The sequence below is a fragment of the Dinoponera quadriceps genome, unplaced genomic scaffold (assembly GCF_001313825.1).
Source record: "Dinoponera quadriceps isolate SergipeBrazil2010 unplaced genomic scaffold, ASM131382v1 scaffold113, whole genome shotgun sequence".
NCBI classification, from domain to species: Eukaryota; Metazoa; Arthropoda; class Insecta; order Hymenoptera; family Formicidae; genus Dinoponera; species Dinoponera quadriceps.
In genome coordinates, this window is record NW_014554899.1 from 66,664 (window position 1) to 87,858 (window position 21,195).

The 21,195-nt window shown below is 40.8% G+C and overlaps 3 protein-coding genes and 1 long non-coding RNA gene across 9 annotated transcripts in view; 2 read left to right on the forward strand and 2 right to left on the reverse strand.

The window, feature by feature from the left end:
• Positions 1–1,358, forward strand: part of LOC106742606 (cyclin-dependent kinase-like 4) — a 3,844-nt gene extending 2,486 nt beyond the window's left edge. For all 3 annotated transcript variants that reach the window (XM_014615733.1, XM_014615735.1, XM_014615734.1), the window contains exons 3-6: positions 22–369; positions 430–687; positions 746–904; positions 965–1,358. In XM_014615733.1, the coding sequence (XP_014471219.1) occupies positions 22–369; positions 430–687; positions 746–904; positions 965–1,102 (903 nt within the window). In that variant the 3' untranslated portion in view covers positions 1,103–1,358. The remainder of the gene's footprint in view (positions 1–21; positions 370–429; positions 688–745; positions 905–964) is intronic.
• LOC106742607 lies at positions 1,248–2,025 on the reverse strand. Its single transcript, XR_001374286.1, has 2 exons — positions 1,740–2,025; positions 1,248–1,630 (listed from the first exon to the last, which is right to left on the reverse strand). It is a non-coding gene; the product is annotated as an uncharacterized LOC106742607 (long non-coding RNA).
• A 3,763-nt stretch (positions 2,026–5,788) lies between these two features.
• Positions 5,789–14,172, reverse strand: LOC106742506 (protein FAM60A). 2 transcript variants are annotated; one of them, XM_014615484.1, is made up of 6 exons: positions 14,074–14,172; positions 10,618–10,722; positions 10,160–10,313; positions 9,533–9,710; positions 9,201–9,363; positions 5,789–8,577 (listed from the first exon to the last, which is right to left on the reverse strand). In XM_014615484.1, exons 1-6 carry the CDS (start codon positions 14,133–14,135, stop codon positions 8,145–8,147), a joined length of 1,095 nt encoding a protein of 364 aa, XP_014470970.1. In that variant the 5' UTR covers positions 14,136–14,172; the 3' UTR covers positions 5,789–8,144. The 2 variants fall into 2 exon arrangements, with proteins under 2 accessions (XP_014470970.1, XP_014470971.1); XM_014615485.1 differs by lacking the exon at positions 14,074–14,172 and adding an exon at positions 10,826–10,895.
• On the forward strand, positions 13,433–21,128 carry LOC106742498 (probable ATP-dependent RNA helicase spindle-E). 3 transcript variants are annotated; one of them, XM_014615469.1, is made up of 12 exons: positions 13,433–13,495; positions 15,314–15,375; positions 15,731–16,025; positions 16,141–16,598; positions 16,726–17,086; positions 17,146–17,312; positions 17,374–18,000; positions 18,066–18,626; positions 18,683–19,360; positions 19,454–19,909; positions 19,973–20,316; positions 20,609–21,128. In XM_014615469.1, exons 1-12 carry the CDS (start codon positions 13,456–13,458, stop codon positions 20,781–20,783), a joined length of 4,224 nt encoding a protein of 1,407 aa, XP_014470955.1. In that variant the 5' UTR covers positions 13,433–13,455; the 3' UTR covers positions 20,784–21,128. The 3 variants fall into 3 exon arrangements, with proteins under 3 accessions (XP_014470955.1, XP_014470956.1, XP_014470957.1); XM_014615470.1 differs by lacking the exon at positions 13,433–13,495 and adding an exon at positions 14,883–14,995; XM_014615471.1 differs by lacking the exon at positions 13,433–13,495 and adding an exon at positions 15,030–15,088.
• Positions 21,129–21,195: the final 67 nt, after the last annotated feature.

The window sequence follows — 21,195 nt, forward strand, 5'->3', positions numbered from 1 at the left end:
GCGAAACAAATATTCCCGTAGAATCTCAAGCATCCGAACCTGGTGAATCTTCTGGAGGTCTTCAGACGGAAGAGAAAGCTGCATCTGGTGTTTGAATACTGCGAAAACACTCTGCTGAACGAGATGGAAAAGTATCCAACCGGCTGTCCAGACCTCACCACCAGGCAACTCACCTGGCAAATTCTGCAGGGAGTAGCCTATTGCCATCGTCTGGGATGCGTTCACAGGGACGTCAAGCCGGAGAACATCCTCATCACCGGCGAAGGTGTGGTAAAGCTGTGCGACTTTGGATTCGCGCGTATGCTCAGCCCCGGTGAAAACTACACGGAATACGTCGCCACCAGATGGTACAGGGCGCCGGAATTGCTGGTAAATATATCGCAGGCCGCGATTGTAGCCGCGATTACATTCGACGACTGTCGCGAACAGGTCGGGGACACGCAGTACGGTACCCCGGTCGACGTGTGGGCGGTCGGTTGCGTGTTCGCCGAATTGATACGGGGCGAAGCCTTATGGCCGGGAAAATCCGACGTAGATCAATTGTATCTGATAAGAAGGACACTGGGCGATCTCTTACCGAGGCACATGGCCATCTTTCAGCAGAACGAATTTTTCGCCGGTATCACTCTTCCAACGCCGCAAACGCTCACACTCCTTCAAGACGCGCTACCCCATAATCCTTTGCAGGTAATCATTCCTCCCTTCTTTCTTCTACTATTGTGTTACGATCGTTACCTTTCGACAGCTGGACTTTCTGAAGAAGTGCTTGGACAAAGATCCGAACGAAAGGTGGACGTGCGAACAGTTGCTGCGACATTCTTATTTTGACAATTTTCACTTCAAAATGCCGGATGTCGAGGTGGAAGAGTTTGAAAAATTGAAAAAATATCGAGAACGGTCTCGGGTAAGTCGAACGATCGGCGCTACGATGCGAAGAGAGAAAGACTGAACGATATATTTTCAGAATACCAATTATAGTCAAATGGTGTTGCCGCAATTACCCAAGGCTGGCCCTTCTGTTCATAGCCAGGGCGAAAGTCGGCCCAAGAGCTCCTCCATACATCAACCAAATTTCGACCATCTACCGACTATAAGAGGTTAATCGATCTCTCCTCTGTACATATATTTTCTTAAGCCTTTCGAAGATATGTAGTAGGTGGAATATTTTTTAGAAAAATAAGGAGAAAAAGGAACAAAGAGAAACGGTTGTTATCCTTTGTTCCCTTGGCACGTTTCCTTTTTAAAGGTAATTTTCAGACCTTTATTTCAATTTCAAACAAGACTTACGTTTGTACTTGCACGTAGGAACAAACGCGGTATGTATATCTCTTATAATAAAGAAATTTTCTAATAAATAACATATCCCACAATTATCACGTAACATGATACATTCCACGCTCCTATGCGGTATATTTCTTAAATATCTTGATCAGTGGATGTTCGTGTCTTTCGTTTGGCGACACGTAAGTCTGTTGCAAAGAGTACCAACCTACGTGTAGACCTATTATTAACGGTATAATGACCCAGTAGGTGACGCTTCTTTGCTTCTTCCCGACAGGTGATGGCATATTGTTCGTCTTCCAACGACAGATATATATGTGCGTTTATCCTTGCGATACCTTTGATCTGTCTAAAAGAGAGATCGGATGTATGATGTGACAGAACGATTAAATTCGATGTTCTTGTAATCATCGCGCGAGTTATATAACTCTTCGACAAAGTGTAATATCGTTACTTACATAATTCGCTCATACCAATATTCTGTCTCAACAGCTTCGTCGGCTTGCTGTCGTCCTCTGTGACGTTAAGATAGAGAGTGCGGAATCTGCTTGTACGAATAGCCCATAGTTCCAAAATCTCCACTACGAGTCGCTACCGTTTCTATCGAGAAATCGAATTCAAGTAGTACGACTCAATGGCAGGTCGGACGTCCCAAAGTAATACGATCGATGAGGCGCGATGATTTATAATTTCCCGTAAATTGCAATCATGCATATTTCGACTCAATGTCAGGAAAATAACAATGTTATGTTCTCAAGTACGAATAAAAGTATTAACTGAGATTATTCCCTACATTTTCCTATTAATTTTACATGCGCTACGATGCGAAACTTTCTCTAATCCTGAGAAATGAGACAAATTACAAATAAATTGATTTATTACAAAGTTGTACATGGATATAAGAAGTGACATAATTCTTTCCTTATCGTAAAAATCCGCTGTTTCGCACCTCACCGAGATTATCGATAGCCGCGAAAAGAGAATGATCATAATAATATCCCTTATAAATAGTAAATAATTGTACACTTGATAGAATAATATCCCTAGCAGAGCGATTATACACAGTGGGATTCGGAATAGATATTTCTGTTTTATCTCTACACATATACATATATATACAAATGTGTGTGTGTGTGTATATATATATATATATATATATCTCCGATATAATAATCGACACAATAATATATTAATTACGGCAGTCGTCATCGTTACTATTCTGCAATGTATTCGTCTTATATAAATAATTCCGCACACACGCACGTATAAAATAACGCATATAATTGTTTATCTATACATGTATGTTTGTGTGTGTGTGTGTGTGTGTGTGTCGCACGTGCGCGTTGGGTTTATACAATCTACCCAACGTGCACGCACATACACAGAGCGTCGTAAATAAAAAGCTAAATGTATCGATCAGTCTCTAAATCGTTTTAATATTCATGCGGAAAGTTCGATCTTTGCCGATGTTTCTTACAAAAGCTTTCGGATTTGGAAAATTATAAGCATAATAAAATTAAAAATTAACGAAATATCTGAATCTTTTCAATACATACGTTTTCAATACATACAAATGATTTTTCATGTTAGTAAATAATATACTTGGAATTCTCTAAATTCCGCGTTTACTGAAAATCCAAGATATATTTACATAAATTACAAAGTGATAAAATATCTATCAGAATTTCAAAATTTTCATGTAAATTCTGTAGAATAATTTATACGTTTTCTCCATTTAAGTTCATATCTTTAAGTCGTGTCATGAATGAATGCACGCGCATTTTAACAACATTCTTTCAAGAGCGTTATCTTACATTAGTATTATGGTGAAAAAATATAGATTAAAAAATACGCTAATTAAAAGATCAATAATCCGCGCACGACCCGAATTAGCTTGCGAGAAAGTTCCATACCATTTTACGATTTTACGATTCCTCCCCCCCCCCCCAATTTTTTCGATCGTTTAACTCGAACAGTATTAATGCATAGAAATTTTCGCAAAAAAAAAAAAAAAAGAATCAATTTAATCAAAGAATTTGCCTTTGAGAAACATGCGAACATGAATAAGGACACTCTGTGTATAGCGCGTACTCTCAACAAGTTAGAAGAGCAATCTATATAAAAGTGAGAAAAAATCTACGTGTACTATCGCACCGAGACTCTCTCAACACGCTGATAAAACGATAAGAAGTTTTCTCGAGCCAATTCACGAAGGATATATCAGTGACCACTACGAAGTCGACAATTACTAACGAGATGCTGATGGACATTTGTGGGATTGACGATACGGTCATTTCGCTACGTAAACGTAAAATCAATTTTTATAATAATTTTCGTAAAAAATAAAGAAGAAGAGAGATAAAGTGAAAATATATAAATTGCTACACAAATACTTTAATTTTTTATCCATTATTTACCTTTAAATCTTTTTTCTAATGTCTAATTTCGATGCACAAACATATATAAATATATATATAATTTTGTTCTCATGATTTTACTTTTACCCAGGTTTGGTTGCTCAAAAACCATTTTTTCCAAAACAAAAAGGTTGCTTGTCCATCGCAACTTGTTTTCGCGGATATATTTACATCGTTATATATCCTCTGATCGATAAAATGTCCACTTACAAATCTAATGGTTTCCCATTAAAATTTGAATATCTCCATTATCATATACAGACACACAATTTACCACATGATATCTCCTCTAAATAATTTTTCGTAAATCATACAAAAAACATGTTTGTTTAAATTAATCGCGTGAACAGAAATGATATATAAATAAATTTCTTGATATCACTGTATTGCCAGCCTTAGTTGTCACTTATTTATCACTTGTTACCACTGCTGACAACCGCGATATTTCCTCTTTTTCTGACTATGTTAAAAAAGAAAGACGAAAAAAAGATCACGAAAACGAAGATCACTGATCCGTGTACGCATATACAGAGTGTCTCACAGAGATCAAACATGAAGACAAGATCATCTGTTTCAGCGCTATTCACTCGCCAATATCCTGTACTTGATACATTAATAACTATTGTGTGTGCACGCATCTGTAAAATGGTATAGAACTTCTCTGTTCAACTTGATGCGTTTTACACGAGCATTGATACGGTAATTGTCAGACACTCTGTACAGTGATATGTGTACACACACACAGAGAAAATATTGCAAGAACAACTTACAAAACAAATAAATTAAGAAAGAGAAACATTTCAAAAGAGACGAAACTTTCTCTCTCATTTTTGTTAATCCAGGCGGGTTCGTAGCGCTCATTTCAAGATATTCTTCGTTTTCTCTCTCATTGCCTTACAATATGTTATACACATAAAAATACATTATTAAAAATCTAAACCTCGTAACAATCTCCATTTATCAGAAATGGATATTTAAAAAATTTTTCTTTCTTCTCAAATTTTTCATCAGTCTCTAACCGTATAATTGAAAATTGTTCATAAAAGACAAAAAGATTTGCTTATAAATTTTCTCAGAGAGATGCTTATTTAAAATTTTTTCTTCTAGACATATTTACTTTAAAAACATTTACATTAGTCTTTTAATTTTCAATTGTTTATATCCACATTACTTTGTGCAACTTTATACAGGGGTAAACGTTCGTAAAACGGATTAAGTTTAACAGAAAAGTCACAAGTCCTATTTTGCAAAATTTGCAATAGTTAACGAAGAATGAATTAATCAATTTGAACGAATGAGCGAAGCGGTAGGCCGGACTACATGAGCATGTATAAAGAAAGATGACTTCCAGGTGAGATTTTCAAGGTGAGATTTTCAATGAGAAAAATTATTTCAACTTCTTAAGATCTCCTAGCAACGGTAAACATCTACCGCTGCTCGTTGCTCCGCCCGCGGAGCTTCCGGGATACCACATGCGCCTAACATACCCGAAACACTACTTTCGATATGCGCATATGTGACGTGCATGCAACTCGTTCGCAACTTTCGCGGGAGATCCTAAGAAATAAACCATTTTTCTTATAAAACCGAAAACCATTTTTCTTTGTGCATACCTACTACGAAGTTCAGTCTACCGTTTTCCGTGCGCTCATTCGTGTCGATTGATCAATCAATTCCTCATTAACTACTGCAAGCTTTACAAAATGGTACACGACTGTTCCCCTTTTTCCCTGTACACGAGCGCTTGGTCAGTAAATTTCGGTTATATATCCTGTATAAACGCGCGCACGAACGCACCAAGTATATATATATATATATATATATATATAAAATAAAATTAGTCTTAAGGTTTTCTCCTTTAAAAATGGAGACCAATCCACGTTTCTACGAATGATTCTTTTCGTATTTAATTAATACTCATTGAAATAAATTATATAAATTAAAAATAGTTTTGATCAAATGCACAAAAGAAGAGAAGAAAAAGAAAAATTACACTAAATGGAAGCGCCACGATCCAACCTCGATCGTCGTATTTTATCTATGATAAATCATAATAATAATAATGATAGTAATAATAAAAATAGCAGTGATGATAANTCATAGATCCTAGTTCAAAGAAGAAACGTACAAATATATGATCCATCATGGGAGGAGGCGATCGTTCGATCGACCGCTTCCCGCGACGCATCGCCCGGCGATTTCGATGTTCATTTGATTGTTGATGAAAAAAAAACTGTTATCCCTTTCTCATTTCATTTACGTTAATCGTAAGAGATTGTCGGTGAACTTTCGAGTCGTCTCGATGGGCAATTTTTATCATTTTTACATCATTTACATACACGAGTGTTATATTTCTCTGATATATTCGCTTAGGAATAACTTAAGAGATTAATGACTCGTAGCTCAGCTTAGCTGGACGGGATCGACGATGTGTTTATTGCACATTTTTCTCACTTTCGCATTTGATCTCGGATCCAGTGTTTAAGCCGAGAGTCATTAGTTTTGCATTTTTTCTCTCTTTCTTTCCAAAGTAAAGCAATTCCAGAGATCTGTGCTTTTCTACATCCAGGGCGATCTTTGAACTCTAAATCTTTCTCTCCAATCTCTGCAACCTTTCACATTGGTTTTACATTGGCGAAAACATTATTTTCTCATTTTCTTTTGAGAGGATAAATTATACTCGATTCTGTAAATGCTCCATCATCACGAACCCTGGCACAGAGAGTTTAAGACGTGTATCACTAAACGAGTTCCATTTTTTTTTTCGTTTGTGCGTGGAAAAAAGTCCGAAGAAAGAATTTTTGATGAAAAAAAAGGCAACTCGACGAGATCACAGTTGCGGTTTTCTTCCTTTTTGTTCTCAGCAGGTACTCGCTTGTACGTCCCATTTTCTTTTTTAGCCCGTCTTTCTTCCCGCGTTTAGCAATATATGCGACAAAAACAGTCGGAAATGCTCGATCTCACTTGTCTCGACTGGAAATCGAAACTGAATTTCAATTACCAATCGATACAAGCGTCGAAAGATCACCTCCGACCGTCTCGCTTGGTCGACCCAACGAGAACGTGTCACGTACTCTGTGACATCCCACGCAAGTGAGATGAAAACTGAATCAACTCTACGCTAAACGCGCAATCGATGCGTGCTCATCTTTCCTTTGTCAACTAGGAACTAACAGTTTTTACTTAATTACTCTTTTCTCTCTTCCAAATTACCTCTATCATCTAGGATTATACATCTATTAAAACTCGCTGGTCCAGTTTGCCAATCTGATTGCCACGTTCGCATTTTGTGTGTGTGTGTGTGTGTGTAGGCGCGCGCGCGCGCGAATTTCTCTATCTAGATAAATTCGTCCATTTCTCCTAATACTGTCTAAATAAGAACTGACTTTAACCGTTTTCACATTCATTTATTGCTATATCGACGACCTGTCACTGATTATCAACGATCGCTTTTGATTAAACCAGAGCTCGGTATCAGACATGTGGCCAGATTTGAAACTATCTCCTCCTTGCGACATAGCAACCGAGCGTGTAACTACGATGTTCTGCGGATGTCAGGAGCAGCCGAACTATGAATACGGCGAAGTCGGATTCTCTGTCATATGAAAGATATAATAATGTATTTTCACCATGATTATATATGTACAAATGTACTTACGAGCAATCGTATTATTCCGCATATATATATACATATATATATATATATATATATATATATATATCTTTGATATAGCGGAAAATTCATTCACGATAGGGCCGCCGCTCTCTCCACTCCTTCTCTGACGCCGCGTGTCACACAGCGTCAGGAAGGAGATGTCAACACGGAAATCTGGCCGAAAATTGCACCTGATACCGAGTGATCTGGATTATACGATCTCTTCGGACCGTGTGTGACAAGTCTTATTAATTTGTTGGTTTGAAAATTTCAACATCAGAAATTTTGAGAATTTTTGCTGCTGAAGATAATTTAATTTTAAAGATTGTACGTTCTGAAATTCTTGATTGATCGCTGAAATAATAATTTTCGGAATTTTTGGAATTTGAATTACCAAAAATTAAATTAATATGAATTGAAATGTGTTCGATCAGATTTCTAAATTCTCAAAAATTGAAATTTTTACAAATTGTGATGGTTTAGATTTCACTTTTAGAAATTTTGAAAACTTTTATGAAAAATCATACAAAGATTTCATCTGTTTATTTTACAATTAAAAATATTAATTTCAGCAAACTTGTTGAGAAAAACATTTCAATTTCTAGTATTCATTCTCTTAAAATTCCTCAAGTCGAAATCTTTCCCCTCTCGTCTTTGGACCCTGGCGAGAATCGATTGGCAAATATTCAAAATGCATCCCTATGGCTCAAAAAGAGCCATATGTACGCACGTTTATGTGTTTTTGTGTGTATGTGTTAAAGAATAAATTAGCACTCTACGAACAGTCGGCATTAATTGGACGACATCGGCTGGATCTGAGGCGGTGGATTAATCACGACGTCGGCGTCGACTGTCAAAGATTTACAGGACATTTGGTCCATCCGTTGAAGCAACTTGATATCAGGACCGTGTTTGCCAGTCTTGTTGCCGCTGTCCACGCCCTGATTGGAGCATTCATCGTAGCCGGAATCGGACGATGAATCGCTGAAGGTCGTTTTAGGGTTTTGTTTGGAGGAAACGACGCTCGCCTCCGGCGGCAATTCGACACTATGCGCCGGACTAACGGACGCAGAGTGAGTGGGGCTAGTAGCCTCGGATGCAGACGACGAGCCGTCACGCTGTCTCCTACCAGCCAGACAGCCTACGCAGGGTTTCAGTAGAGAAGGATCCACAATCACCTCGCCGTAATGACCCTTGAAGATTACACCGCAGCAGATGACCTCTCTGCATAAAAAACAGAAAATCTTGAGATGTGCGCGCGTGTGCGGTAAGAACTCTGTTATAAAATTATACTAACAAGGAGAGGGCACACCAATTTTGTTCTCCTTGCACGTGGTGAATCAAATCAACCGAGCGCAATCAGTAGTCAAGACAGAAAGCAGAGCAGTCGGTAGACAGACAGGACTGGTATATAATAAACATTTTTCATTGTAAATTATAAATGAAAGAAATAAAAAGGATTGCCTCGATCTTGCGGCGTTTTTCCTACCGTTACCTAACAGCTTCGAATATAGTGTATATGAAATCAACGGTGTTGGCTTCGGTCGGAAATTTCAGACATCATTGACAAAATTACTATTTAAAAGACGCTATTTATTTTTTGTGCAGATTCGCCACGTGCAAGGAGATCAAACTGTGTCGCTCACTGTGTCCTCTCCTCGTAAGTGTTCTTTTGAATGAAGCGCTGTCCCCTCTATACTTCAGTTTCCTATGCCTTACAATTTCATGGAAAAGATTGCACAAACGTGAAGAATCTCGAGGGACTTTTTGGAAAGAGAGAAAGAGAGATATAAATTCTAAGAACTTCTCGATTGTAAAAAAAGAAGCTTTTTATCCATGGTTGTTACCTTTTGAAGTACGACAAATCGATGAAATCATTAACATGTTCCACTTCCATATGCTCAACAGGTGGCACCACATCCAATTGCTTCTCCGCGATGCCGTCGCTATCTGTAGGGCTTTCCGACCTGCTCGAATCTTTGCTGCCTACTTCCGCAACGTTGTAATATTCTGCAAAAGACCGACAATGTTAACCTTAGATAAACAAATTTCTTCGCGACACTCGCATTAAATCATTCTCGGCTCGTTTAATCTACGAACTTAAAAATAAGCATCATACATTTATTATTTAGCAATTTACCACCTGTATAGAGGTTACGTTTAAATCGGTTACACTAACCAATCAAGTCGTCGCTCATGGCAGGACTATGTTCACGATCAGCCTCCGTTTTTAAGTAAACATGTTTCTTTTTTACAATCTTCTCGGTCTTCTCCGGTTTGTCTTTCACTTTCTTCTTGTTCCTCGACTTGTACTTCGTTAGAGACTTGATGCCAGGGCCAGCGCGCGCGTCCACTACCTGTAGATAATTATATCGATGATTAAAGCAAGAGAAAGAAAAGGCAATTCCTAATGTCAAGATTATAGTGTATATGAATATTATACAATTGGTCAGACAACAAATATTTATAAATTACGTTATAACTATAACTACAAATATATAACTACAAATATAACTACAAATTTAGTTGTAGACTGTACAATTAAATGCCGAATGCATCCGTACAATTTGTCATTGAGAAATGCATTTTTGCATATGCATTATTTCTCAATTAACAAACTCCGTGGTTAATCTCAAATTTTTTGACTTTTTATTAGCGGTTTATCAATAGTATGTCAAAAGAAAAGAGCTTTTTTTACGTTATAAGCAAATATCGGGGGTATACAACCATAGAGATATGACAAATTTCAAATTAGCAGTGAATGTTGTATCCCTGAGAGATAATATTCGTTGCAAAATATACTGACGTGTCTCCAGTTGCGATTGCTCCCAGCTGGCAACTTCTTCCATCTCTTAACCAAAAGAACGCATGCATTGCATATCTCGCCAGTACGCCTCTCTTGCAGTTGAAAACATTCCACAAAGTCATCCTCGTACTTTTTACTATCTGTAAACCTCGAGCTGCAAACGTGAAAAAACGTAGACAAAACTATTATGCATATAACACAAATTATGATAACAAATTAAAGATAATGAGTAAAACTGAAAGATTCATTTAGAAAATAAGCATTTTTGAATGTTTTTTTTTTTTCATTTATTAGAACTTTACAGGTTGAATCAATAATATTGTTGGCCAATTAATGGATCAAACCCTTATTGCTAAGGTCACTTATTAGTTGCACAATTATGCACAGTTAAATCCATCTTAATGAAAAGAGACTTATTAATAATAAGACAAGTCTCTAATATAAATTCGATTATTTACCTGCTGGATTTGGCTTTGCAGATGCAGCAGCCAGTGCTGGAGCGATAGACCTTTGGCTTATGAAAATTGAACATCTTGGCTGTCGCTTCTAAGTCACTATCCCTTCTATAATTAAAAAAGTAGAAATACGATTATACAGAGGTGCATATTATTTGCAAATGTATCTTAATGATATGAGCCTCGGCAAAACGTGAAATTGAACACGTGCCTGAAGTTCGGTGGTGAAACAAAGACAAAGTGGTAGCCGACGAAGTTGTGTGCGGAGAACTCATTCGAGGTAGCGATGATACCATGAAACGCGTGTCGAAGTTACCTCGGTAACAATCACTGATTTCATTGCAGAACACGTGCACAACCAACTTCATTTCGTCGCGGGATCGCGAGAGAGAAAAAGAGAGAAAAAGAAGGAGAGAGAAATTCGTCCTGTATCGCCGATCTCGAGTCTGTAATAGAAACGTTTTAACGACTCTTCTCTCAAAATTGATATTCTTGCACTCTGTGTTTTTCAAATATCTTTTTCTCCGAAGTATTGACGATATCACGTTGCCGAATGGCAGCGACGCCGACTCGGCCACTTGTTTGCGGGATACAACACTCTTTCGTTTCCCGAGAATCTATCTTACTTTCCCGGCAATTTTCCCCGCAATCGAGATGACCTCTCTGCGAAAAGATTGATCGTGTAAGCGCGCGGAACACAAACGGCAATTGTTATTGTTAGAAAACACTCGGACGAAAGGACGCGCAGCGACGTTGCGAGTCCACTCGGCAATGTGTTGGACGAGCCCCCCTTTTTTCGCGCATGCGCATTTGACCCAGTACTGGTTCGACTATTTAAAGGTCCTCCGTGGCCCCTATTTGGATGCTCCTAAAAAGTTTAAACATTTTTTTGAAAAAAGCAAAAAATACAATGTTTCATTCCCTGTAGAGAGGAGTTTGGTGGAGTGAATGTATTTGACTAAATTCCACATTTAATGCTGATGTAACACGCAGTACAAAAACCTTGTGAAATATTGTCTGTTAACAACCTTCGGCACGTTTGGAAGGATCGCATGCAATCTGGTAATATACTAGGAATACTGCGTTTCTGTGCGACGCATTTCTAATAATTCACCATCTCGATGCAGCAGGAAACACGCTTTATTGTGAACATATGTCTTTTTCGCCAAATTAGCGCGTAAAAAGAGACAAATATATAGTTAAGACCCGGTGGAAAAAAGACACAGACTTAGCGCAGCCAGTTGAAATGAAAGAAACAGACCTCATGTCAAACCTCTCTTCCATTGATAAAAATACCTCTACAAGTGTATAGTGTTAAATACTATCCAATTGGCTTTCACTTTTATCGATAAGAGTGATCATTATCTGCGAGGCTTCAGCACGGAGTCACCACGTAAATGCATCGTTTGCGTACGTCCCTGTGATGTTGCGGCGCGCATGCGTGAAAGGGAGGCTTTCATCCACGCCGAGGGGCATTTATCGGACGGTGGTGCACGCATGTCATGCAAACTTCCCACAGGCCGGCCGTGACTTTTTCGTATGTTATCACGTATGTTGTAGCGATTTGACGCGCATGAATCTCGGAAGAGAAAAGAAAGCCTCCTTCTTGAAGGAGGAATCGAGAGGAATTGGGATTAAAAATGTTTTGGACCTGTTCTCTTCCATCAATCAAGCAATTAACGCAGGAAGGAGGAATGAAAACCGTGCCCTGAGGGAGGTGGACATCCGCAAAGAAAGTGTTGGCGAAACGAGTGCACCTCGTCGTCGAAGGAGAACGAGTTTGTTCTCTCTCGCTCCGCTATAAATCAAATTCCCCTCCTCCGTGTCCCTTATGGGCCGCCACTTTGGTCGTGACGTCGCTGACCCGCTTTTGAGAAATTCGGTAAACAAGGCACCGGACCAGTCGAGAGAAGGAGGTCCTTCACAACGGCGTAATATTAAAGGATAATTTTTTAATATCTCGATATCTCTTTATAATTTTCGCGAACAGCGACGATATTAATGATAAGAGGGATAAGAGAGAAGATGAAATTGTCACGCTTTTCCAACAATCACTTTTGTACAGATTATCGCGCCATAAAAGAATGTAACTTTCCTTATTTTTCCATCACGTCGGTATTTGGGAAATCGGTTGGCTGTTTATAACGATTTCAAGTAGCAATGTAAGAGAAGACCGACCTGGTGCGAAAATCACGTGAAAAGTAATCTTTATACATACAAACACCCGTGACAAATAATAGTATATCCGATTTGGCGAATTTTCCTGACCAAGGTTTTCGTCTCGCAGAAGCCGACTCGACGAAATGATTTCGTCCGAAATAAATGTGCGAAAAAAGCGACGTTATTTCGAGAAGACACGCGTAGCATAATAATAATCCGCGCGTTGCACTCACGTTGGTGTGTGTTTTTCCCCCCCATCGGGCTATTTTTAGCTACCGTGTGTTTTGTCGGCACGCAACGCTGTTTCCTACGCCCAAAGAAAGAAATAATATCAAAGAATCGCGCGTCTTTCATACGTTGCGTATGACGCGTATATATATACAAAGAAAGGATTCAGACAACTTGGTGTGTACGAAAAAGAATGAAAAGATATCTCAAAAGTGCTGAAACCAGAGTATACCAGTCAATACATTAAAGGGCCTCGCAGCAATATTCAACCGATTGATAAAGATTTACAATTATTTAATAGGAAATATAATTTGTCATACAGTTTGTGAGGGGAAAGACGATAAAATGAACAATATATGTGTGTGTGTGTGAAGAAGAGCATCGGTAAAAGGTTAAGGCGCTTTCCCCTCGTGCTGGGGAGCGCGCGAGAACGTGCACGAGCGCAACCGCGACATGGCGATGGGACTCGACTGCGACGTCACGCCGCGTAGAGGTTAGAACACACGAGATCAAAATGTCTGCTTCGACTACACTTTCTGTACTCGATCGCCACCTTCCTCCCTCTCTTCCACCCAGTCTTCAGAAATAAAACGATATATATACATACATACATATATATATATATATATATATATATATATATAATGATACAACACAGAGCTAAAAAGAAGAGATGCAACACCGCTATGACTGCGGCGACATTACGCGCCATGACAGGTGATATCTAACCGATGCTCGCGTGACGTGACACAACAACACGACGCCGACGACGCATAAACAACGAGATACACGCGCAGCACGTTTGAGTGATGTCAAAACGTAGCATGCGCCTTCTGTTAGAGCAAACGGAGGCGGGAAACCGGGCGCGGCGGTTGTGATCGGCAGAGAGCGCGTCAAGTTTGCGCGCGAGGCCGAGAGAGAGACGCGCACGATGTCGCCCGTGGCGAAACATATTTGGTGGCGCGCGACAGACGGCGCGCGTTTAACGCGTCGGCGGCCGTTTCGCGTCGGCCGCGATTACGCGCTTTTTCTCACTATCAACGACGCTTTGCAGTAACGGCTGTTGCTTACCTCGTTTGTCGGCACAGGTAACTGCAGGTGACGGCCGGATGATTTTGGAAGCGCACGCACATACGTACGTCAGTGTTACCAGACGCGCGTCGTACGCGGTGTCTGGCTTGACAGTGGTAGTACTACCAACCTAACCCCTGCTCAACTTTATCCCAACCTAATCTAACCTAGCCTGATCTAATCCAAATCTAGCGATGCGTTGCACTCTCTTTTATCGATAAAAAATGCCACCCTGGCTTAGGAACCACTTGATTGGCCATATTTCAGGCGATAAAAGAGAATATTCGGCCCTTCCATCTCTTTCCCACCCACGACTTCCGGTTAACTTGATCCGCCGATCATCATTCCACTGGAATTGACCAATCGCATTGGTCGTTAACTGAATGTAGCGGGATTCTCCCAACCGACTACTGTCGACTAGGGAATACATTGCGCAGGTATAATATATGGCAACAAAACGACCGACTGAGTTGTCGGTAGACAGAATCACGCTTACCGATCGGTTAAGTTAATCGTTTCTACCATCATGATTTAAAATCTAATCGACGATTAACCAATTGCATAGCCGGTTAATTCTTGCATCAAAGACCGTCTCAAGTTTATCTTTAGATGCTGTACCGTTCATTTCATTGGCTACGAAACATCCAAAGATGAACTCAAGACGACATAAGGTCTGACTTATTAACTGATCAATGTGATTGGTTAATTCCGTTGAGTTAATCGTCGATTTAAACCATTAATGTCAATCTACAATAAGTATTTTAAAGAAATTGACCAATCGAATGGGAAGTGAATAATTAATTGTGATTGGTCAATTTCTTAATATATCTATTGGCAACGGATAGAATCGGGCATAAAAGCGGAGACGTTTTTTTATATTCTCTTGTATATTCACCAGAGACATCGTTGAAATTTCGCATAGGTATATAATTCGATAAATTAATAATTTTCATTGAGTGTTCATCCTTGAAAATTCGATCGTTAATTTTTGTACTTATTAAGTCGTGACTTTCAGGTTAGAAACTGCCCCACGTTGCCGGTTAATAAAAATCTATTAAATAAAAGCTATCGTAAATACTAATAAATATTGTATAAAACACATTTTCATTATGTACAGGGAAATATAAATTTCAGGGATATTTATTATATATACGTATCATTTATCACATATATTTATTTATACAAGTATAATAGCTTCCACAAATGTGGGATATTTTAATTTGCTCCGTTCAATCCACAGATATGGAGAAAGTCAAATATGTGAAGAACTATACTGAAAAAGAAGCGGAAGAATATCTAAAGGTAAGGAAAATTAGTATTTTATAAGTTTATCATAAATGCCGAGATGTGTAGAATTTATTCTCTAAATTCTTTTTTGCTATGATTTTCTTCTTGGTTTATTGTCTGTCAGTAGTATAAAAAAAAAATTATTCAAAAGTTTAACTTGTTTTTGTCTTATTTGCTAGTTTCTATGGAAGATTAATTTCTCTTTGAAAGTTACATTAAAATATTATATGTGTGAATACATTTATCAACATCTTTTCGATGGAGTTATACTTTCACAATCATTTTGTCCTTTATAGTATGTAAACAGCAGAAAGTTAATATCAAATTTGTCCATATCTCGTGAATAAATTGTATTCTTGCCAACTTATAGTTTATGGATAGTACAAGTGAGAACAGTAAAGCAAAACATGAATGCAAAGCAGTAACCCAGGAGCAAAAGGAGCTTTATAATCAAAATTTGGCCAAGTCCTATCGAAAGTGTGATTTTACTTACGAGCCAAAATCCAATTTATCCATTTTGTCAATGAAAAATACAATATTGTCGATGATTGAGGCGAATTCTGTGACTGTAATTCAAGGACCAACTGGCTGCGGAAAAACTACTCAGATTCCTCAGCTTCTTCTGGATGCCAATATTAAAAAGAGACTTCACTGCAACATTATAGGTTCTTCTTTTAAAGCAACTTACATTTTGCACAAATAGAATTGTCAATTTTTCTTGTTTATTTACGATGAATTGGCCATTTTATGCATATTAATTGCATGTTTGTTCTTCTTCAGTGACACAACCCCGACGAATCGCTGCGATAAGCATCGCAAAACGGGTAAGCCAAGAAGGCAGGTGGCCGCTCGGCAGTGTCGTAGGCTACCGAGTTGGTATGAAGCAGGAGACCTCCTCTGATACCCGTCTGACTTACTGCACCACCGAAATCTTACTGCAGCAATTAATAAAAAAGAAACACATGCTCGATTATACACACGTGATATTGGACGAGATTCACGAGCGCGATCAAGAAATGGATTTTCTCCTGTTGATCGTGAAAAAATTGCTGCAAACAAATTCCAGCTTGGTGAAGGTGATCCTCATGTCAGCGACAATCGACGTGAAAAAGTTTGCCGAATATTTTTCGACGCGAGTGGGAAACAAGTTGGTGCCGGCGCCTGTTATAGAAATTCTCGAGAAGGGATGTTTCGAAACTCATACGTATTATTTGGACGAATTAAAGGATCTAGGCGCAGTGAGTAAGAATTAACGTTAACGCGCGAGTAATTCCTTCTCAATCAGCGCGTGTATTATGATGCGCATTTGTAATAATGAAAGAATCCTTAACGCAAGCAAGTTATCTAAATGTTGTTTTCAAATAGATACCGGAAGTGCTTCCGGCCGAGCCGAAAGTCACTAAATCCATGATCAAGTTTTGCGCGAAAATGATTATCGCCTTCGATCAAATCGATCAGATCAATCACGACGGAAAAGGAAAAGGAGGGGAAGCCAGACACACGGTTCTCGTTTTCTTACCAGGAATCTACGAGATCGAAGAGCTATACGCATTTCTATCGTCCAAGTGTCACGAGGATAGATCGTGGGACTTGGTGATGTTGCACTCAATGATCTCCAGTGACGAGCAACAACGTGTCTTTTACAAAGCCCCGGCGCGTCATCGTCGGATCATACTGTCGACGAATATCGCTGAAAGCAGTATCACGGTGCCGGACGTCAAGTACGGTAGGTTCTCCTTCGCGTGGAGACAGCGAGCAGTGAATTAAGAGATTCTCAATTCGCAGTGATCGACTTTTGCCTCGTCAAAGTGATCGCCGTTGATCCCATCTCCAATTATCAGTCCTTGCGACTCGATTGGGCAAGCAAGGCGAGTTGCGTGCAACGGGGGGGTCGTGCCGGCCGCGTGATGGACGGTAGGGTGTACAGATTGGTGCCGAGAACGTTTTATCGCGTGAGTAATTCCCTTCCATCTTCTTCCGTAAGAAGAGTCCAGCGAAAATTTAAATTCGCAGATCGTACTGGACGACGAAGGCACGCCGGCGATGTTGCGCGCCCCACTGGCCAATGTTGTCCTGCGCGCCAAGATCTTCGACGACGGAGATCCTCGCTCCCTCCTCGCCCTCTCGTTGGACCCGCCTGGCCTTCAGAACCTGCGCGGCACGATTCTACAGCTGAAAGAGAGCGGCGCTATGATGAACGACCACCAACCGTTCGACGGTCAGCTGACCGACATGGGGAGGATAATGGCGCTCCTGCCGCTCGACATACAGATCACGAAATTAATTATGCTCGGCCACATATTCGGAATTTTACGAGACGGCGTCGTGCTGGGCGCCAGCATGGCACTCAAGGACACGTTCGTCCAAGGTGAGTGTCGCGGCAGCAGCGTCTCGCATTACTCGACGAAGAAGAGATGGGCTCGCGAGAGCGACAGCGATTGCATCGCTTCGCTAAACGTGTACAAAATGTGGCAGAATGAAAAGGCGAATCGCCGATTCACTTCGTACGACACGGAGAAGCAGTGGGCTCGGAGGAACGGGGTCCAACTGCGGACCCTGCGCGAGCTGGACGTTCTCGTCAATGAGATCACGCGCAGACTGACGAGGTTGGGCGTGAAAGAGACGGTCGGCGTGCGTAAGGTGAGAATGATCTGTCTCGCGAGAAAGATCCTCTCTCTATTCTGTTGGCTTTTCTTCCTGTTAAGGTGATCTGGGAGGGCCGTGAACGTGATTTCATCCTGCAAGTGATTCTAGCTGGCGCCTTCTATCCCAACTACTTTGTCAAACGGTCGCTCAACGTCGAAACCCGGGAGGATAACGTCGGTAGAAATCTAAACGCCTTGGATCCACTCAAGACCGTTTGTATGCGAGGCTGGCCGATGAAGCAACCGGGCTATTTGTACGCGAAAAGATTGCAGGAGATTTTCTCCCAGCACCACGGTGTCCCGGCAGAGCGGATCACGATCTCGTTTGACGGCTCTTCGCGAGTTTACGTACAGTATCGCGAGAAATGGACGACCGATGAGAGTCTTTGCAGAATATCGGATTTTGTTTACACGTCTGTTAAAATGCGACATTGCGAGATACCGATTAAGATCGGGCTGTTGAACGCAACGGAGGCAGAAAAGAGGAGCAAGGATCAGGGCTTGGACAGATTTCAGAGGACTGTTTTCTTCAATAAGGAGAGGCAAATCAGGCGGTCCGATTGTATCAGGCCGAAACTGCCCGGTCTCGACGTTACTTTCGTACCTTTGTCTATGCAAAATGTAAGCTCTCGAACAATTTTTTTTTTTCACAAAATTAGATTCATACAATTTTACAGATCATTAGTCCGGGGTACTTTTGGGCCACCCTGGATGACGAAGACACTCGCAAGAGTATGCGCTGGATCGAGTCCGCTCTGAACACGCGTCCCCTGCGAGAATTCCGCTTTCCGCCGACGGGCAGAAAGACTGTCGTCGCCGCTCCGATGGAAAGAAACGATTCCCCGGCAACGTATCACCGCGCAACGGTCGAGAAGTACAGCGCGGAAATCGCGGACGTCTTCTTAATCGATCATGGTCGCATCTCTCGAGTACGAACCGGCGATTTACGAGTGATCGATGACGTCGAGATTACAAAGCTGCCTTCTCTGGCGTTTCGATGCGCCCTGGCCTCCGTTCGTCCTTCCCCGAACGGCAATTCCCAAGGGCAATGGTCGAGGGTCTCGCGGGATTGCTTCGAGTCTCAAATTCACCGAAGCAAGGAGATCTTTGGGCAAATCTATTCGGTTGCGGATAGCATCGTTAATCTGGAATTGATCGTTATCGACAAGAAGGGCGAGAAATTAAATATGAATGCGTATTTAATCGAGGAGGGGCACGCTACAAGCAGGAAGGAAAGCTTCTTGTCCAAGTATAATCACGATCTGCGGACGGAGCTCGATATCGTAGGCGCAATGTTGCCAGAGGAGAGGTCGTTTTACGAGGAACGGCAATACGACGAGGACAATTTGTCTGAGGTGAGTTGTTTGTTTCTTCCTTCCAGCTCTCTCTCTCTCTCTCTCTCTCTCTCTCTCTCTCTCTCTCTCTCTATCGGCTTTCCCTGTCGGCAGTATCCCTGTTCACCGAAAGAGGAAGATTGCGATTCGTGGGTACAGCTTCATGGTCCTTACTCGCCCCTCGAAATCGACATGGCCCAGCTCACAGCAGCCGGCAGATACAAGAGGGTATACGTCGATAATACGTCCGTCAACTCCGTTCTCCTCGACGAGAATCCCGACCGATCGACGCGTCTGCTCGTCGCGCAGAGCATCAATCGGCTGAGCGAGAGCGATTACTTGTCCCTGCGGAACACCACTTTATTGCCGAACATGCCGGGGCTCGCGGCGCTGCTCGTGCTGATTTTCGCACCGCGCGTCGAGCTGAGGTGCAGCCCCTTGGCCACTCGTTACACCGAGGCACTCTGCGGCTTGGGCCCGATCGACAGTTGCACCGGCAGAGGTGTGTTTCCAGATCACGATATGAAGATTTCGTTCGACGTGGAAATCTCGAGCGACGATCTACGGGAGGTACAAGATCGATTCTTCTTCCTAGCTTCCTGTCGATCATTCAATAATCGAGCTCTTCCGCAGATTAATAAATTGCGTCATTGGATGAATGTCGGCATGCAGTTACCACGTAATAGTTACGATTCCGACGACGACGATGACGATGGTAGCGAGCAAATGATGAATTGCCAGAATCATGTGAAGCGCGCTTTGCTGGAACTGCGAGATCGACGCAGACGGCCGCAGGATCCTCTCGAGGTCGTCGACTCCGACCAGTGGAATCGTTACGACGAGTCCTTCTTTCTGCACGCTGCTCGCGAAGAGGGCGAGATGTATCCCCTGCATAAAGCGTTGAAACTGCGAGAGAAGGACGATCAACTGGAAGAGATGGTGAAGCATCTCGCGGAGTTGTACCGTTTGTCCAACGCGTATGTAAATACATCTTCACACATGAGTGGGAAACAAGTTTGTTAAACTGTAGCACCTGAAAATCTTTCTTAGGCCGATAAATAAGTATGTCGTTTGAAAGTCAGAGAAATGTCCTTTTCCACGATTTTTAGTTATGGTTGAGAGAAAAAAGAAAAAAATCAAAGTTTAAATGACAATAGTAAACATTTCAGAATAATGTCAATGACTGAAACGAGAATGAAAGGAAGAAAATATGAATTATGTGATTTACATATCAGTGATATATTTTTCTATATTTTTTTTCTTCAACAGAGATACGCGCAAGGTGAGCAACAGTAGTCTTGCTTGCTGCAAGTTATGCAAGATGGAGATGTTCGGCCCGTTGAATCTGCGCTGTCATCTTTATTCGCAGCAGCATATAAAGAATGAGGAGAGCTTGCAGATACCAAAGAGAATACTGAGGGAATACTGCTACCATTATTATTAAATGATTATTACGTTAACAGAATTATGAGTATTATAAAATACGTTATTTTTTATTTCTTATTATACTGCTTTTACTGTCAGTGAAAAACCGTATCTCAATCGATCAAAATAATTCCTGCGCAATATTTGACGAAATGATGGTGCGTTTATTTACTTACAATAATATTATTATGTTCCCGTTATTTGAGCACTTTCAACTGCGAAAATTATTTTTCAGTCAATCTCTTTATAGATGTACAAATGATTTTTACTTTTATACTATGAGTCTCGTGAAAGAAAGGCAATAAATCGTACAAACAGTCGCTACTACATTACTAGTTGACCGCTCAGATGCTGGCAAACTCCCACGAGGCACTCGTTGGTGATATTTTCAAATAGGATAGTAAATTTAAGAAAAGTTATTAAAAAAAGAA

Bases quoted from the DNA above. Each gene is read 5' to 3' on its own strand.
- LOC106742498 (XM_014615469.1), top strand. From the start codon at position 13,456: ATGGCGATGGGACTCGACTGCGACGTCACGCCGCGTAGAG. The intron at 15,376-15,730 runs GTAAGGAAAATT...GCCAACTTATAG, and splicing joins AAGCGGAAGAATATCTAAAG to TTTATGGATAGTACAAGTGA. The intron at 16,026-16,140 runs GTTCTTCTTTTA...GTTCTTCTTCAG, and splicing joins ACTTCACTGCAACATTATAG to TGACACAACCCCGACGAATC.
- LOC106742506 (XM_014615484.1), bottom strand. From the start codon at position 14,135: ATGTGCGTGCGCTTCCAAAATCATCCGGCCGTCACCTGCAGTTACCTG. The intron at 10,314-10,617 runs GTAAATAATCGA...TCACGTTTGCAG, and splicing joins TGCAAAGCCAAATCCAGCAG to CTCGAGGTTTACAGATAGTA. The intron at 9,711-10,159 runs GTCAGTATATTT...AATTATCTACAG, and splicing joins GCAATCGCAACTGGAGACAC to GTAGTGGACGCGCGCGCTGG.